The sequence below is a fragment of the Mercenaria mercenaria genome, chromosome 3, assembly GCF_021730395.1.
Source record: "Mercenaria mercenaria strain notata chromosome 3, MADL_Memer_1, whole genome shotgun sequence".
NCBI lineage: Eukaryota > Metazoa > Mollusca > Bivalvia > Venerida > Veneridae > Mercenaria > Mercenaria mercenaria.
The window spans coordinates 54,664,242-54,676,420 of record NC_069363.1 but is presented as its reverse complement, the minus strand read 5'-3'; the positions used below and the strand labels follow the sequence as shown (position 1 = coordinate 54,676,420).

Below are 12,179 nucleotides of genomic sequence, written 5' to 3'. Positions count from 1 at the left end.
TACAGGCCAAGTTTGGTGTCTATAGCTTGTTCCAAATCAAAGTTATTTTGCGGAAACCAAGCTTGACGCCCGCCCGACGACGTACCCCAATCTAATCAGTTTGAGTGTAAGAAGAGGGCTGATCATGGAGGCAGACATTTTAGTGTGTCTATATATATGACGTCATTTGCACACTGCTGAATTCTTTATTTAGCAAATAACTTTTTAAATAGATTAATTTCATATGCTTCTTGTGTGTAAGATGTAAAACATGGTATTTTAGCTCAACTGTCACGTAGTGACAAGGTGAACTTTTGTGATCGCCCTTCGTCCATCGTCCGGCTAGATTCCATTATGGGTTCTAGAGTTACTGCCCCTGAAAGGGGCACACTTCTCTGTTTTGGCACTTTCAGTCATATAGAGGTTTCATTTATGCTTTGATTTGACACAAACTTGCAAAGAATTTTTATCTTGATGACCTCTATGCCAAGTTTGAAACTGGGTCATGTGGGGTCAAAAACTAGGTCACCAGGTCAAATCAAAGGAAAAGCGTGTTAACACCGTAGAGGCCACATTTATGACCCCTTTCATATTGAAACTTGGTCAAAATGTTTATCCTGATGATTCCTGGGCCAAGTTCGAAACTGGGTTATTTGGGATCAAAAACTAGGTCACCTGCTCAAATCAAAGGAAAAGCTTGTTAACACTAGAAACTTTGTAAGAATGTTTATCTTGATGATTCCAAGGCAAAGATTAACAAGTGAGCCGTATAAGGTCATCATGACCCTCCTGTTTTTATTACAGCTGTAAAATGTAAAGATATTATTTTACAGAAAAAGTAAATACAGTTCAAATATGTATCTTGAAATTAAAAAAATCAATCATTTTGATCAAATATTTAAATGCACGTAACTTTTTCATTTTTCAAATAGAAAAGGTGGAAACTCCACAGGTCGCTCAACACGACAAAAACGAAACTGTTGCAGGTTTGGTTTGATTGAGCCTGTTGGACATCTGCATTTCATTAAATAAGTATCTGATTCTCTAAAATTAACGTTTATTTCTGTTTTATGTTCCAATGACTGGTAGAATATGTTATTACTTCAAAATCAAACCTGTAAAACATTACATGTTTTCAAATAATTAAAAGTTATAGTCACTTATATAAGAGATACTGATTATTAACTCCTAAAGTTAAAATGCACGAAAAGAATTTGAGTATTAGCATTTATCATTTGTCAATAAACATTCAGCTATATTTGATATTTAGAATTTGACATTTAATACATCTGTGACCAAAATTCATATTTGAAAATATGAACACTTACTTCTTAGTATCTATGTAAAAATGTTAATAACACGTATGTGTGCATGAACAGCACTGTATGAACAGCACTGTATGTTAGGTTTAAAATATTAGTATCTATGTAAAATGTTAATAACACGTATGTGTGCATGAACAGCACTGTATGTTAGGTTTAAAATATTAGTATCTATGTAAAATGTTAATAACACGTATGTGTGCATGAACAGCACTGCATGAACAGCACTGTATGTTAAGTTTAAAATATTTCAGACCTTATAGATTAGCACAGTACTACCACTGAAACTGAAAGATTTTAGTAAAATAAATTGTGAATGAGGTATAACATACACAGTCAGTTAAATATTTAGTCAAGTTAAATTCACTTTACATGCTTTTATGAGGATTTTCTAGGTTTAAAGTTCGTATCTAAAAACATATTGTGTCTGTGGAAGATGCGGCATTAGATATATCTAAGTATATGCCATATGGCATTTGGGATACAGCTTCAACATTAAGTATCTGGCATCTAGCATTAAACTACTTGCACTTAACTTTACATATTTGTCATTTCGTAGTTTGCAAAAAGCATGGCACACCGGCCTTCCACAGGAAACCGATGGCCGAATGACAACATATATACACGTGCAAATACTGACTGTAAGTTGCTAAGTAAACAGTCGATTTTATATTCAGAGTTGTTTAAAGCAATTGCATGTAATATCAATTGCAAGAAAACATATCTGCTTTATACAGGCACATATAGATTTAACAGAATGAATATATGTCTCTTCCATTTCCATCTACATATGTGTACTGACACCGTACGTACTGTCATCTTTAGATCGCCAGCCTTGATAAATCATTTTCTTTAGGATGATTATATCTAAATTGGTAAGACTCAGCTCTTTCCAATCGTTAAATCCTTTAAAGAAAGATCCGTCTAATTTCTTTTCATAGCATATATCTGCTAGGCTTTTCAAACCGCAGTGTTCAAAACAAAATGACACTTCTTTGACAGAATAATTGTAAAAGTCCTCTTCCGTTTGATTGTCTTCAAGAACTTTTTTCACCTGTCCAACTTCTATATATTGTTGTGATTTATCAGAAATATTTTTTGAATATCCTAAAGGCAAGGAATCACCAAATGCTTCTAATGTCTCATAAATTCTTGAAGACTTTGTGAGTTCTAGTGGAGTGTAGTTTTTATCATGAATACTTCGTGATTCGCCTTGGAGAACAGGAAGTGATCTCGAAGATAACTGATCTCGTTTTTCGTCATTCTCTTTGCTGGCTTTGTCTGTATTTGAGACATTATCTGTCTTTGCTAGGTCTTTTGGCTTAGGCAATAGAGGTTTCACATCTACAACAGCTTTAGCCAACCCTTGTTCAACCTCCGACGCCTTCAACTGTGTTTCACTCAACGACTTCTTTATCTGAAAAAAGCGATAAACATTTGAATATAAGTTGCACTAGGCACAATTCAAACACCAAGGCAATAAAAAGCGATGGTAAACTTACATGGAAAAATTTTATTGACTAAATTCAATTTTAGTCCATAAGATTTTATTTTTCTTATTGATGTTCTCAATCTCATCGCTTTCGTTAACAACCTAATATTTGATCTTCCCTGAGCGACCAGATTACAGTAGTGTTGAATATATAAGGGGGTAGCATTAAAAATGTTACAGTCGTCTTACCTTGATTTTCGAAGTTTTGTCTCGTTCTGGAATAAAATGCAGATGAAAGAATCATTTTCTTTTATATTCATTATACAATAACTTGATGTGAATTTCGCTTATTATAAGATTCAAATTAATTTTCTCATTTTGTTTAATAATATTTTTTTCACTTTTTTAAAGCAAAATATTAAATCTATAGTATGATTAATGTTTTATATTCATTAGTATTCCAGATGCCAATTACATGTGCAAATATACAATAATTTAAGTTGAACAAAACAATAAGGGTATACATATTACCCGGTACTGGTGGCCTTGGTTCCTCGATTTCCACATAAACGGTATCTTCATCAGAAGAGTCTGCATGATTAAAGTCATTATTGTATTACTTTTTACTCTTCTTTATTCAAAGATTTTTTTTTTAAAAATCTCTAAAGATGTTTTGCTACTGACTTTTCCTGAGTCATGCTGCGTTATTATTGTTTAATGGTAAAAATGATACTTATATTGTTTACTTAATGTAAAACCTAAGTTTGAAAATAAAAGTTCGAAAGTTTGAAACCTTTAGTTTTTGTCCATTTCATTTTTGTTCCGATTTATATCAGATATCAACTATTCTAATTTTTTTTCTACGAAAGATTGAGTACTGATATCATAGTTTGCTTTACAATATTTTAAAGGCATTTGTCTTGACAGTGGACCAAAGAAATTCTTTAGGAATATTCTACAAATTTGACAGTGATTTTCTTTATTCTGTAAATTTTTGTTACTTCAGTGTGGTCACTGACTAAAAAGTAGTAATATTATTTGCTATGATCAATTTAAATAACATCAGACATCCTTTTACCAATAACCATCCCAATGTTATATATAAGGCATTAAAATGTCCGTATAATTATACAATTTTTTTTCAAAATCGAAGTATTGATACCTTTATATATTATCACCACCATTATTATTATTATTATCACTATTATTATTATTATTATAAATGATATTAAACAGTGAGCTAGTCACTTCTTCCATATCGTAACTAAGAATCCCGTTGTCAGCTTGAGACAACCTGCAGAAATTGATTAACCTACAACAAACAGCTATTGCAAAATTTATGACAAGCTGCTCATAACGATTGGATGACACTCACATTAACTCTTTATATGTAAATCAAAGGGAAACAAATACATAAGATTCAATCTTTAAATTATACGTGCACAAAAACACTTACCGCAATATGATAATTTAACGATTTCGTACAGAACATTGCCTTCCAAATTCTGTTTGAAGAATTCAGGGCTTCTTAACCATGTTACATCAGAAAGACCCAATGACAAGAAATAAAGTGATTTTGAAACAAAATCGGATTTTAAACAATGTCCAAATTTTTTGGATATGTAATTTTCCTTTTCCTCTTCAGTATGTAAGCACCGTTTCTGTACGTATGTGTTTTTCCACATTTTCTTTGGAACCAGCATCGTTTCGTAAGTGTTGAGGTGATTGTTTCTGATCCAGCACGTGAGGTATTCGATATTGACAAATCCTAGAACTTCAATTGGCCCTTCCACAATGGTACACATTGCGCTTCTCAAAGCATTGTCTTTCAAGACAATAGCATGTGGAGTTATTCCATGGAATAAAATGACTTTTCGTAATGAAGGCATGGTAGGCAATTCCTCCAAATTGTATAGAGTGTTCTTCTCCACCACCGTGAAATTGATATGGTCGTTTTCACTAAATGTATATGTTTTATATCCATCACTGCATTCAAGAAACATACAGTCATTATCTCTTTTGGTACATATCCTCTTTAATTCTAGAACAGTTTTTGCTGGAACTGTTACAACTTGCTTCATATCACTTGAAAGGTAGGCCTTTGTATCATTTTCAGCTTTTACAAACGAAGGGCAGTCACCAATTACCTGACAAATGTAAAAAATGAATATTGCTTCAATAAATATATTATACTCTCTTGATACTAATAATAATGGCACCCGTTATGTCATCAGACATTTATGTGAAAATAGACTAATATAACCAGCCATACAAGTCTCTACAATAATAGGTAAATAAATGTGAACTTTTCATATTGCCCACATACTAAAACTCACCAATTTAAGTAACCAAACAAATGCAAACCGTGCTTTGCAATTATCGACATTGGATGTGACTGAAAAAGATGCGAAAATAAACTTTTTACTCTCATTTGAGTAAATTTTATTCATTTTCTGTATTATATTTCAGTATACAACTTTAACTTGTATATGTACTATCAGCATGTCTATACTGATATTAAGATAAGTAAAGGATACAAAGTGTTCATTAGATTTTCAATTTTTTCTGTACCTATTGTCTCTTATAGTTCACAAAGTTCTAATTATTATTTCTGTTTTTTTTACCATTCAATGATTTTATATAATAAAGTGTCGTTTATGCTAGGAGTTTTTTTTTTTTAGATTACAGGCTCATTCAAGCCGAGTTTTTTTTTTTAATTCTGTTGGATTGCGTCGTATGTTTCCTTATGTACTATAGTCTGTCCCATCTAATTTTGGACCTCCGATAATTTATTTATACTGTATATAAAACTGTCAAAAATGACATCGTTAATACCGGACGGTTAATATCTCTAAGCACCTTTTTCATTTTTTTGAAAAAATGTAAAATGAAGTTAAAATTCAAGGTTTAATGTTTTTCCCCATAGACTTGCTTTGTAAAATGACGCGACGTTCATTTCAAGATGGCGGCGTCCGTACAAACGTCATTTGGGGGTTTGCTCACAGTTAGCGACGTCAGATATATTTATTGTTGAATAACAGACATGGAAAATTAAAACAAACTTTGTCCAAAACTTGTAGTATTTTCTTGTACGGAAGACCCTGAATTAACATTTTACTTCAAATTAAAGTTATTTCTGTTTCAGGTTTTCATTTTTTTTTTCTGAAAATGTGTTTGTACTTACTCGTTAGCATTGACGTAAAATAAATACATGTCTCAAGTCAAGTGCGTATCATTGTTTCAGCCGTAGATATCATAATAGAGGTGGGGACAGCGGAGATGCGCGCAACCCATTTAACTCATTTTTATTATTGGTTACCGTTGTTTATAATCGTATCAAAGGTTCGGATGATAACAGTCTGTTAAAAGATTGTTTTTAAATAGCATGAAAACATGTTTGTGTACTGACTGGTGCTCACTATTTTTAGTGACCGTTCGATCAAGGTAAAACATTATTCCTCAATGCAATTAATGATTTAAAATATACATATTTCAATTTGAGACAACCGCCTATATAAAGGACTACGTTAAACAAATTAATAATTCCTTTATTCTTTATAATAACATTATACCAGTTTTTCAATTCCATCCTCGCGTCTTTATTTCTCATGCTCGGCCGTTCAGTGAAATCCAAAGTGGCATGTTAAAACATTTGTGTGCTATTGATAGGCATGGTAGACCTATAGACAAAATAATATATATGAGCCGCGCCATGAGAAATCCAACATAGTGCATTTGCGACCAGCATCCGCGCAATCTGGTCAACTGCCTACTGCAATTAGAGAAACCGTTAGCGAACAGCATGGATCGTGACCATATTGCGTGGATGCTGGTAGCAAATGCACCATGTTGGTTTTCTCGTGGCGCGGCTCATATGAGCTTTTGAAGGGGTATTTTGTTCTTCAGCTAGATAAAAGAAGCATGTTCAAACGCGTCTGTTACTTTCATTTTCGATGATATAAAACACGTGTTTTTGTGTTGTTTTTTTTCACCAAGAAGTACGTATACGAAACATTTACTTCTATTACAAACGGGACAGTACATAGCTATATTGATAATTCAACTAAAACACGTTGAACGCAAAACAACAACAAAAAAAAAATAATAAAAAAAAAACACCAAAAAAAAAAAAAAAATAAAATAAAAAAAACAAAAAAAAAAACAAAACAGCTATTCCTTAAAAAATGATTTGTAGCAATTCAAACTTTATATAGAATCTAGCTATTCAGTCGAAAAAATCGTACTTGCAGGAACTTTACCGTACTGTGTATAACTAGCTTATTAAATACATCTACTCGTCAAATTCATTACAAAAATATACTCAGGCAAAAATGACGGTATCAATTGCCACAACTTGTAACTAATGCAACATATAGTCTACACAGAATATCACTGCGGTCATGTACATAAGCCGTGATATAGTCACATGCCAAATAAATTTTCATTGTAGGCCTATCATACGGAACAGGCCCGGATAAAGAAACTTTTGACGTGGGGCGTAGGGGGGGGGGGGGGGCACCAGTCTAGAATGAAGATGTCACCGCCAAGGTGCATAGCGAGGTATTGGAGGGGATGCCTTTGTCCATGTTAGGGGTTTGAGGGGTATAAAATGGTGTCCTCTGGTGCATTTATTAGTGGGTGTACTCCCCTCATTTTAGTGGGGTCAGGGGGCTCTTCCCTGGAAATCTTAGAAATACAGGCATAAAAAGGTTGCTTCCTACATGCAGTTTTTGGTCTAATATAGATCTAATAACGGAGGGGTTACTCCTTACTCCTCTCTTGATGTGTGTGTGTATGTGTGTGTGTGTGGGGGGGGGGGGGGGGTCAGGGGCTCTCCCCCTTGAAAATTTTGAAATACCTCCGGTGCGTTTCTGGGTACAAATTTTGAGAAAAATTATTCCTTTACCAAAATAGATTTAGTAGGGTGAATCTTTGATGAGTAATATGAGTAGGCCTATAGGTCACTTCTCAGCCAACTGGAGGTTAGGGCGGGGGAGGGGGGCGGGGGGCATGGGCCCCCTCCAGCCGGCCCTGGATCATGGCCTGCGGAATCTCATGAAACTTCAGAACTTATGTTGACAGCGAAACATTTGTTGGTTTTCGTGTTGTTGTTTTTACGCTTGGTTTTACGTCACACTGACACAATTTACAGGGGCGTACATGGGCATACGCCGATACGCCTGTACGTACAATTAAATTCGACACCGGGAAAATGAAAAAAACTTAGAGTGTGAAAAAAATGCAATAAAATGTAAAGCCTAAAGGGGGTTATGCGGCTATTTCAAGTTCTTCGTTTAACAATATCATCTGCATGAGATTTAACAAATTCGTTTTTGAAATAGATTTATTTGTTCCTGCAATTATCTTGTAAATGGTAAGGGTAGATTCTTTGCAAGCGTAAGGCACAGCAAATACTGCCAGAGCCGCACATCGCCAAATAGGCCCGCCTTAAATAGAAACACAGACGCACACATGCATGCACGCACACAAACATACTGCGATGACAAAAGGAACACTGTTGGCACTGCCCAGGAACGGGCAATGGTAACACCGTCGATATTTTTCTTCAATCGAAATCATATATTGTTTACAAAAAATAAAATAAAAAAAAAAATATTTTATTGATAAAAGCTGGTCCTATTGGCAACATTTCATTGAGTTTTTCCCCAGGTGCTCCTCCTTGCATTATTTTATCACCCGGGTAGAACCAACGACATTCCGTAAGCCAGCTGGATGGTTTCTTCATATGAAGAATTCAACGCCCCGAGTGAGGTTCGAGGCTCGAACCCACATCGTTGAGGTGCAACTGATTCAAAGTTAGCGACCTTAACCACTCGGCCATAGAGGTCCCAGGTAAAACATTTGTATTCAAGCATGCAAATGGAAAACAAAAGTACTTGAGTCATCTGTGGTTTCAAGTAAAAAAAGCTTGCGCTTAATATAACATTTAACGTCAATATCAATTTGCAATTCAATATATCAATCTACATCCAGATCAGGATACCGAAATACCAAAGCAATTTACACAGTTGAAACTGATGTTGTTTACGTTTTCTAGAAAATGTTTACTTTCATGTGAGAAAGATTAATCAATGATAAATTGATAAAACCTAACACATTCGCAATGTATGGATGGACGCATTAAATTTTATCAAAAACCTGTCAAAATCGGATGTAGAAGTCATGCATGAAACTAAAGTTTAAACATTACGATGATTTCCCATTTCATTTCTTCATATCAGCCCAAAGTTGAGGTCCAAAATTAGGTGGGACAGACTATAGTATTTGATTTCAATGTTGTTTGTATATCATAACGGTACATGCAGATTTCTGTGATTTCGAAAAATCTATTCTAACCTTTCATTATTTTTGTTTACGAAAATAGACAAAAACAGGCCGTGAAAATTGATTGAATTACATTATTTAATGTCTAACATTAATTGCAATCAAGTACAACAACAATGATTCATAGTAATTTTGCATTGACTCTAAGTGCTATTGGCGAGCATCAGTGACATTAAGCCTAACTGAATATTTATGTAGTCTTTGCCTTTTCCATAATCAAGTATCAACAAGCAACAATTGATCGAAAGATAATTCTCTCTCTCCTCTCCTACCCCATCCCTCCCAACACAAATGTAATTATTTATGTTCCATCCGATTAAACGATTTTTATTCCTTTCTTCAAGTCTGGTTTCCAAATTTTAACAGCTCTTTTGCAGCTGTCAGCAATTTATTACTGATTCCAACGAGTGAACTTGGATAGACTTCTCTTTCAAAACCGCCGGGACAATATTTTACAATATACTCACATACTGCTGATTATTTTTGCCTTATCTAGATGTATCTGGTAATGCTAATTTTGCGTTATATTCATCAATGAACAGGGGCCTCCGAAGTTTTTGATTAGTGTCGCAGACTTTACTTGAATATAACTACCGTTGGCTTGTATTGTCTAGAATTATGTTTATACGAAAACTTTACATTTCGTTCGACGTATTATGACCTTTTTAATATGAAATTGAAACATTTTATCTTGTATATTGAATTGATGTTTGTTCTTGAATTTATCTTAGAGGGACAGTATGTGCAACTTTTATCCTTTTATGTTTTATCGCCGACACTTTAAATGTTTTCAAAAGGCATGGAGTAGGGCAGCTAAATAATAAAACTTTGTAACAGGTCAGTATCAATAAAATGTCTCTACAGAAAACTGACATGTATTCATTTACATCTATACGAGTATTTTTGTATTTATTAAAATATATCTCAGGCAAGAATAAATAAAATTCAAAATATATTAACCGAAATCTGTATTTTCATTAAGTCTATAGTTTACATTTTACACACAGACTTATCGAGGATAAAAATTATGTTATTTACCAACCTGCTTAATTGTTAGATATCTCCCACGACTTCCTGGTCGGCGGACAAGTTTTATCTTTCCGGGGAACTTCAGTGGCATTAGGTATTCTTCATCTACAAATGTATCGTGCTCTAAGACATACTCCGCCCCTTTGTTCGTCTGCATCTTTTCATTATCATAAAATTTCAACACTTTCACATGCGCAAACGTTTCTTTGGAAGCTTGTTGAAATAAAATGTCTTTGTCTTGCGGAAAATCAGTTTGTACAGTTTGACTTCCGGTTCGACATGTCCTCACAACAACCGGTAGTTTCTCTTTGTTGAGAACTTCCTCGATTGTTAGTTTTCCGTCGTCGTATTTTAGATCAATATATTTTTGAGTAACTGACATATTTTATTCCGATAAATTATTGAATAGTGAGAAAAAAAGGAGTGAATTAAATATTTATGTCAGATTTCCATTAGCACACACATCATAGTTTACACTGTGTTATCATATCAAGCAAGAAATGCAATCCCTTATCTACAATGAACCAAACTTTGTCAATATAACAACTGATACAATTTAATGCTTCTTTTGCAAGGTGCACGTAGGTATCAATTACTACACATGACATTCTTTGCCAAAACATACGTGCGCAGATATCGGTTTTAATATCAGATAAATTGTTTTACACCTATCCTGATCTAAAATGCTATTTAAATTACACTTCTTCGCCGCGAAATCAATATATAAATAATCCTATTAGAAAGGAAGCAGCATTGAAGGAATTAAGAGGGCCAAATAGACGATAGATATAGATATAATTATTTTATAAATGACGTGTTTAAAATGAACCGACTTATTTACTGCACGACATTGTAAGTGCACATCACGAAATGTGAAGCACACATCACGAACCACCGTTTAAAGAGTATAAGAAGAAGGCAGTTATGGGGTGCCATAGAACGTACTTTGAGATAGAGAACTGTCTTGAATGAGTCAGACACTGAGGTGTCACATATCTTAAAAAATTATGCACACCAAAACGGAACCTAAAAGAAATAGAATGTAATATAGCTGACGAGGATTTTCGTATATATGCAACCTAAATATGCACGTTGGGAGACTAAAATCGGACTGATGATGGTTAAAAGGGTCATTTCCCCCAAAAATGGTCAATGTTTCCTCGATCATACAAATTGTATGTCCAATAATCGTACAGGATTCTCACACCCTATTACCTGATGTCCACCACGCCGAGGGATGCGGCTGCCACAGAGGTCAGAAATCAATAACGATGAGTAGTGGTGTTAGTCTTTTGAGCTGTATTTTTTCATTTCGACTTTCTATGAAAATATTCTGGTGCAAGCATACGTGTAAATGCCTTAACATATTATATAATTAATCCTGGTCGCCAACTTTGCGAAATAAAGAATAATTCAGTTGTTTAAATTGGACGTTTATTAAAATTGATGCGAAAATCATATTCAACGGCCCAATTTGAAGTGTTTACAAAATAATTTGATCGGATTTACCTCACACGTCAAACGATCAATCATCTGGGGATAATCCTGGCAAGTTTCAAGTCTGTCCGTACGTCTACACCGACGTTCTGACCCTCCAAACGGACCCGGGTATAGTCACACATGATAAACTTTACCGCAGAGGGCATTTTTAAATGATGCCCATCCCACCGAGGAGTCAAAATATAGGATACCGTTTACGGCAGAGGGAAATTTGGTGTAAAAACGTCTATTTTGGCTGTTTGTTTCGCTTTTAAGACTTGGGAGGTCATGGAATCATTTGCAGTATGCATTGTTTATACTTATGTTTAATAATGGGCGATTTTCAATGGCGAACACCGCTGTAACACAGTGTTAATCAGTCTAGATTGTATTTCTATCTCCGACATTGCATACTATCTGCTACATGTATAGATTGGTTCTGCTGCTGTAAATGTTCATTTTGTAAATTAATTTTTGTTTCAATTTCTTTTATGATGAATTATACAGAAATAATGATATCTTTAGTCCTGGTACTTGCGTTCTTGCAGGATTCAGTGTTGAAGTTACGGTTATTATTACATACTCGCTTCTAT

The 12,179-nt window shown here is 34.3% G+C and overlaps 1 protein-coding gene across 1 annotated transcript; it reads right to left on the bottom strand.

Moving 5' to 3' along the window:
• Positions 1 to 744: 744 nt before the first annotated feature.
• LOC123524710 (uncharacterized) lies at positions 745 to 10,883 on the bottom strand. The gene is made up of 5 exons (XM_045303122.2): positions 10,121 to 10,883; positions 4,190 to 4,880; positions 3,265 to 3,324; positions 2,983 to 3,008; positions 745 to 2,718 (listed from the first exon to the last, which is right to left on the bottom strand). Exons 1-5 carry the CDS (start codon positions 10,487 to 10,489, stop codon positions 2,086 to 2,088), a joined length of 1,779 nt encoding a protein of 592 aa, XP_045159057.2. The 5' UTR covers positions 10,490 to 10,883; the 3' UTR covers positions 745 to 2,085.
• Between the last annotated feature and the right edge of the window lie 1,296 nt (positions 10,884 to 12,179).

Excerpts from the sequence above, each read along its gene's own strand:
- LOC123524710 (XM_045303122.2), bottom strand. The coding sequence starts at position 10,489 with ATGTCAGTTACTCAAAAATATATTGATCTAAAATACGACGACGGAAAA. Across the intron at positions 4,881-10,120 it reads GATATCTAACAATTAAGCAG|GTAATTGGTGACTGCCCTTC; the intron begins GTTGGTAAATAA and ends TACATTTGTCAG. Across the intron at positions 3,325-4,189 it reads CGTTAAATTATCATATTGCG|ACTCTTCTGATGAAGATACC; the intron begins GTAAGTGTTTTT and ends TTAATCATGCAG.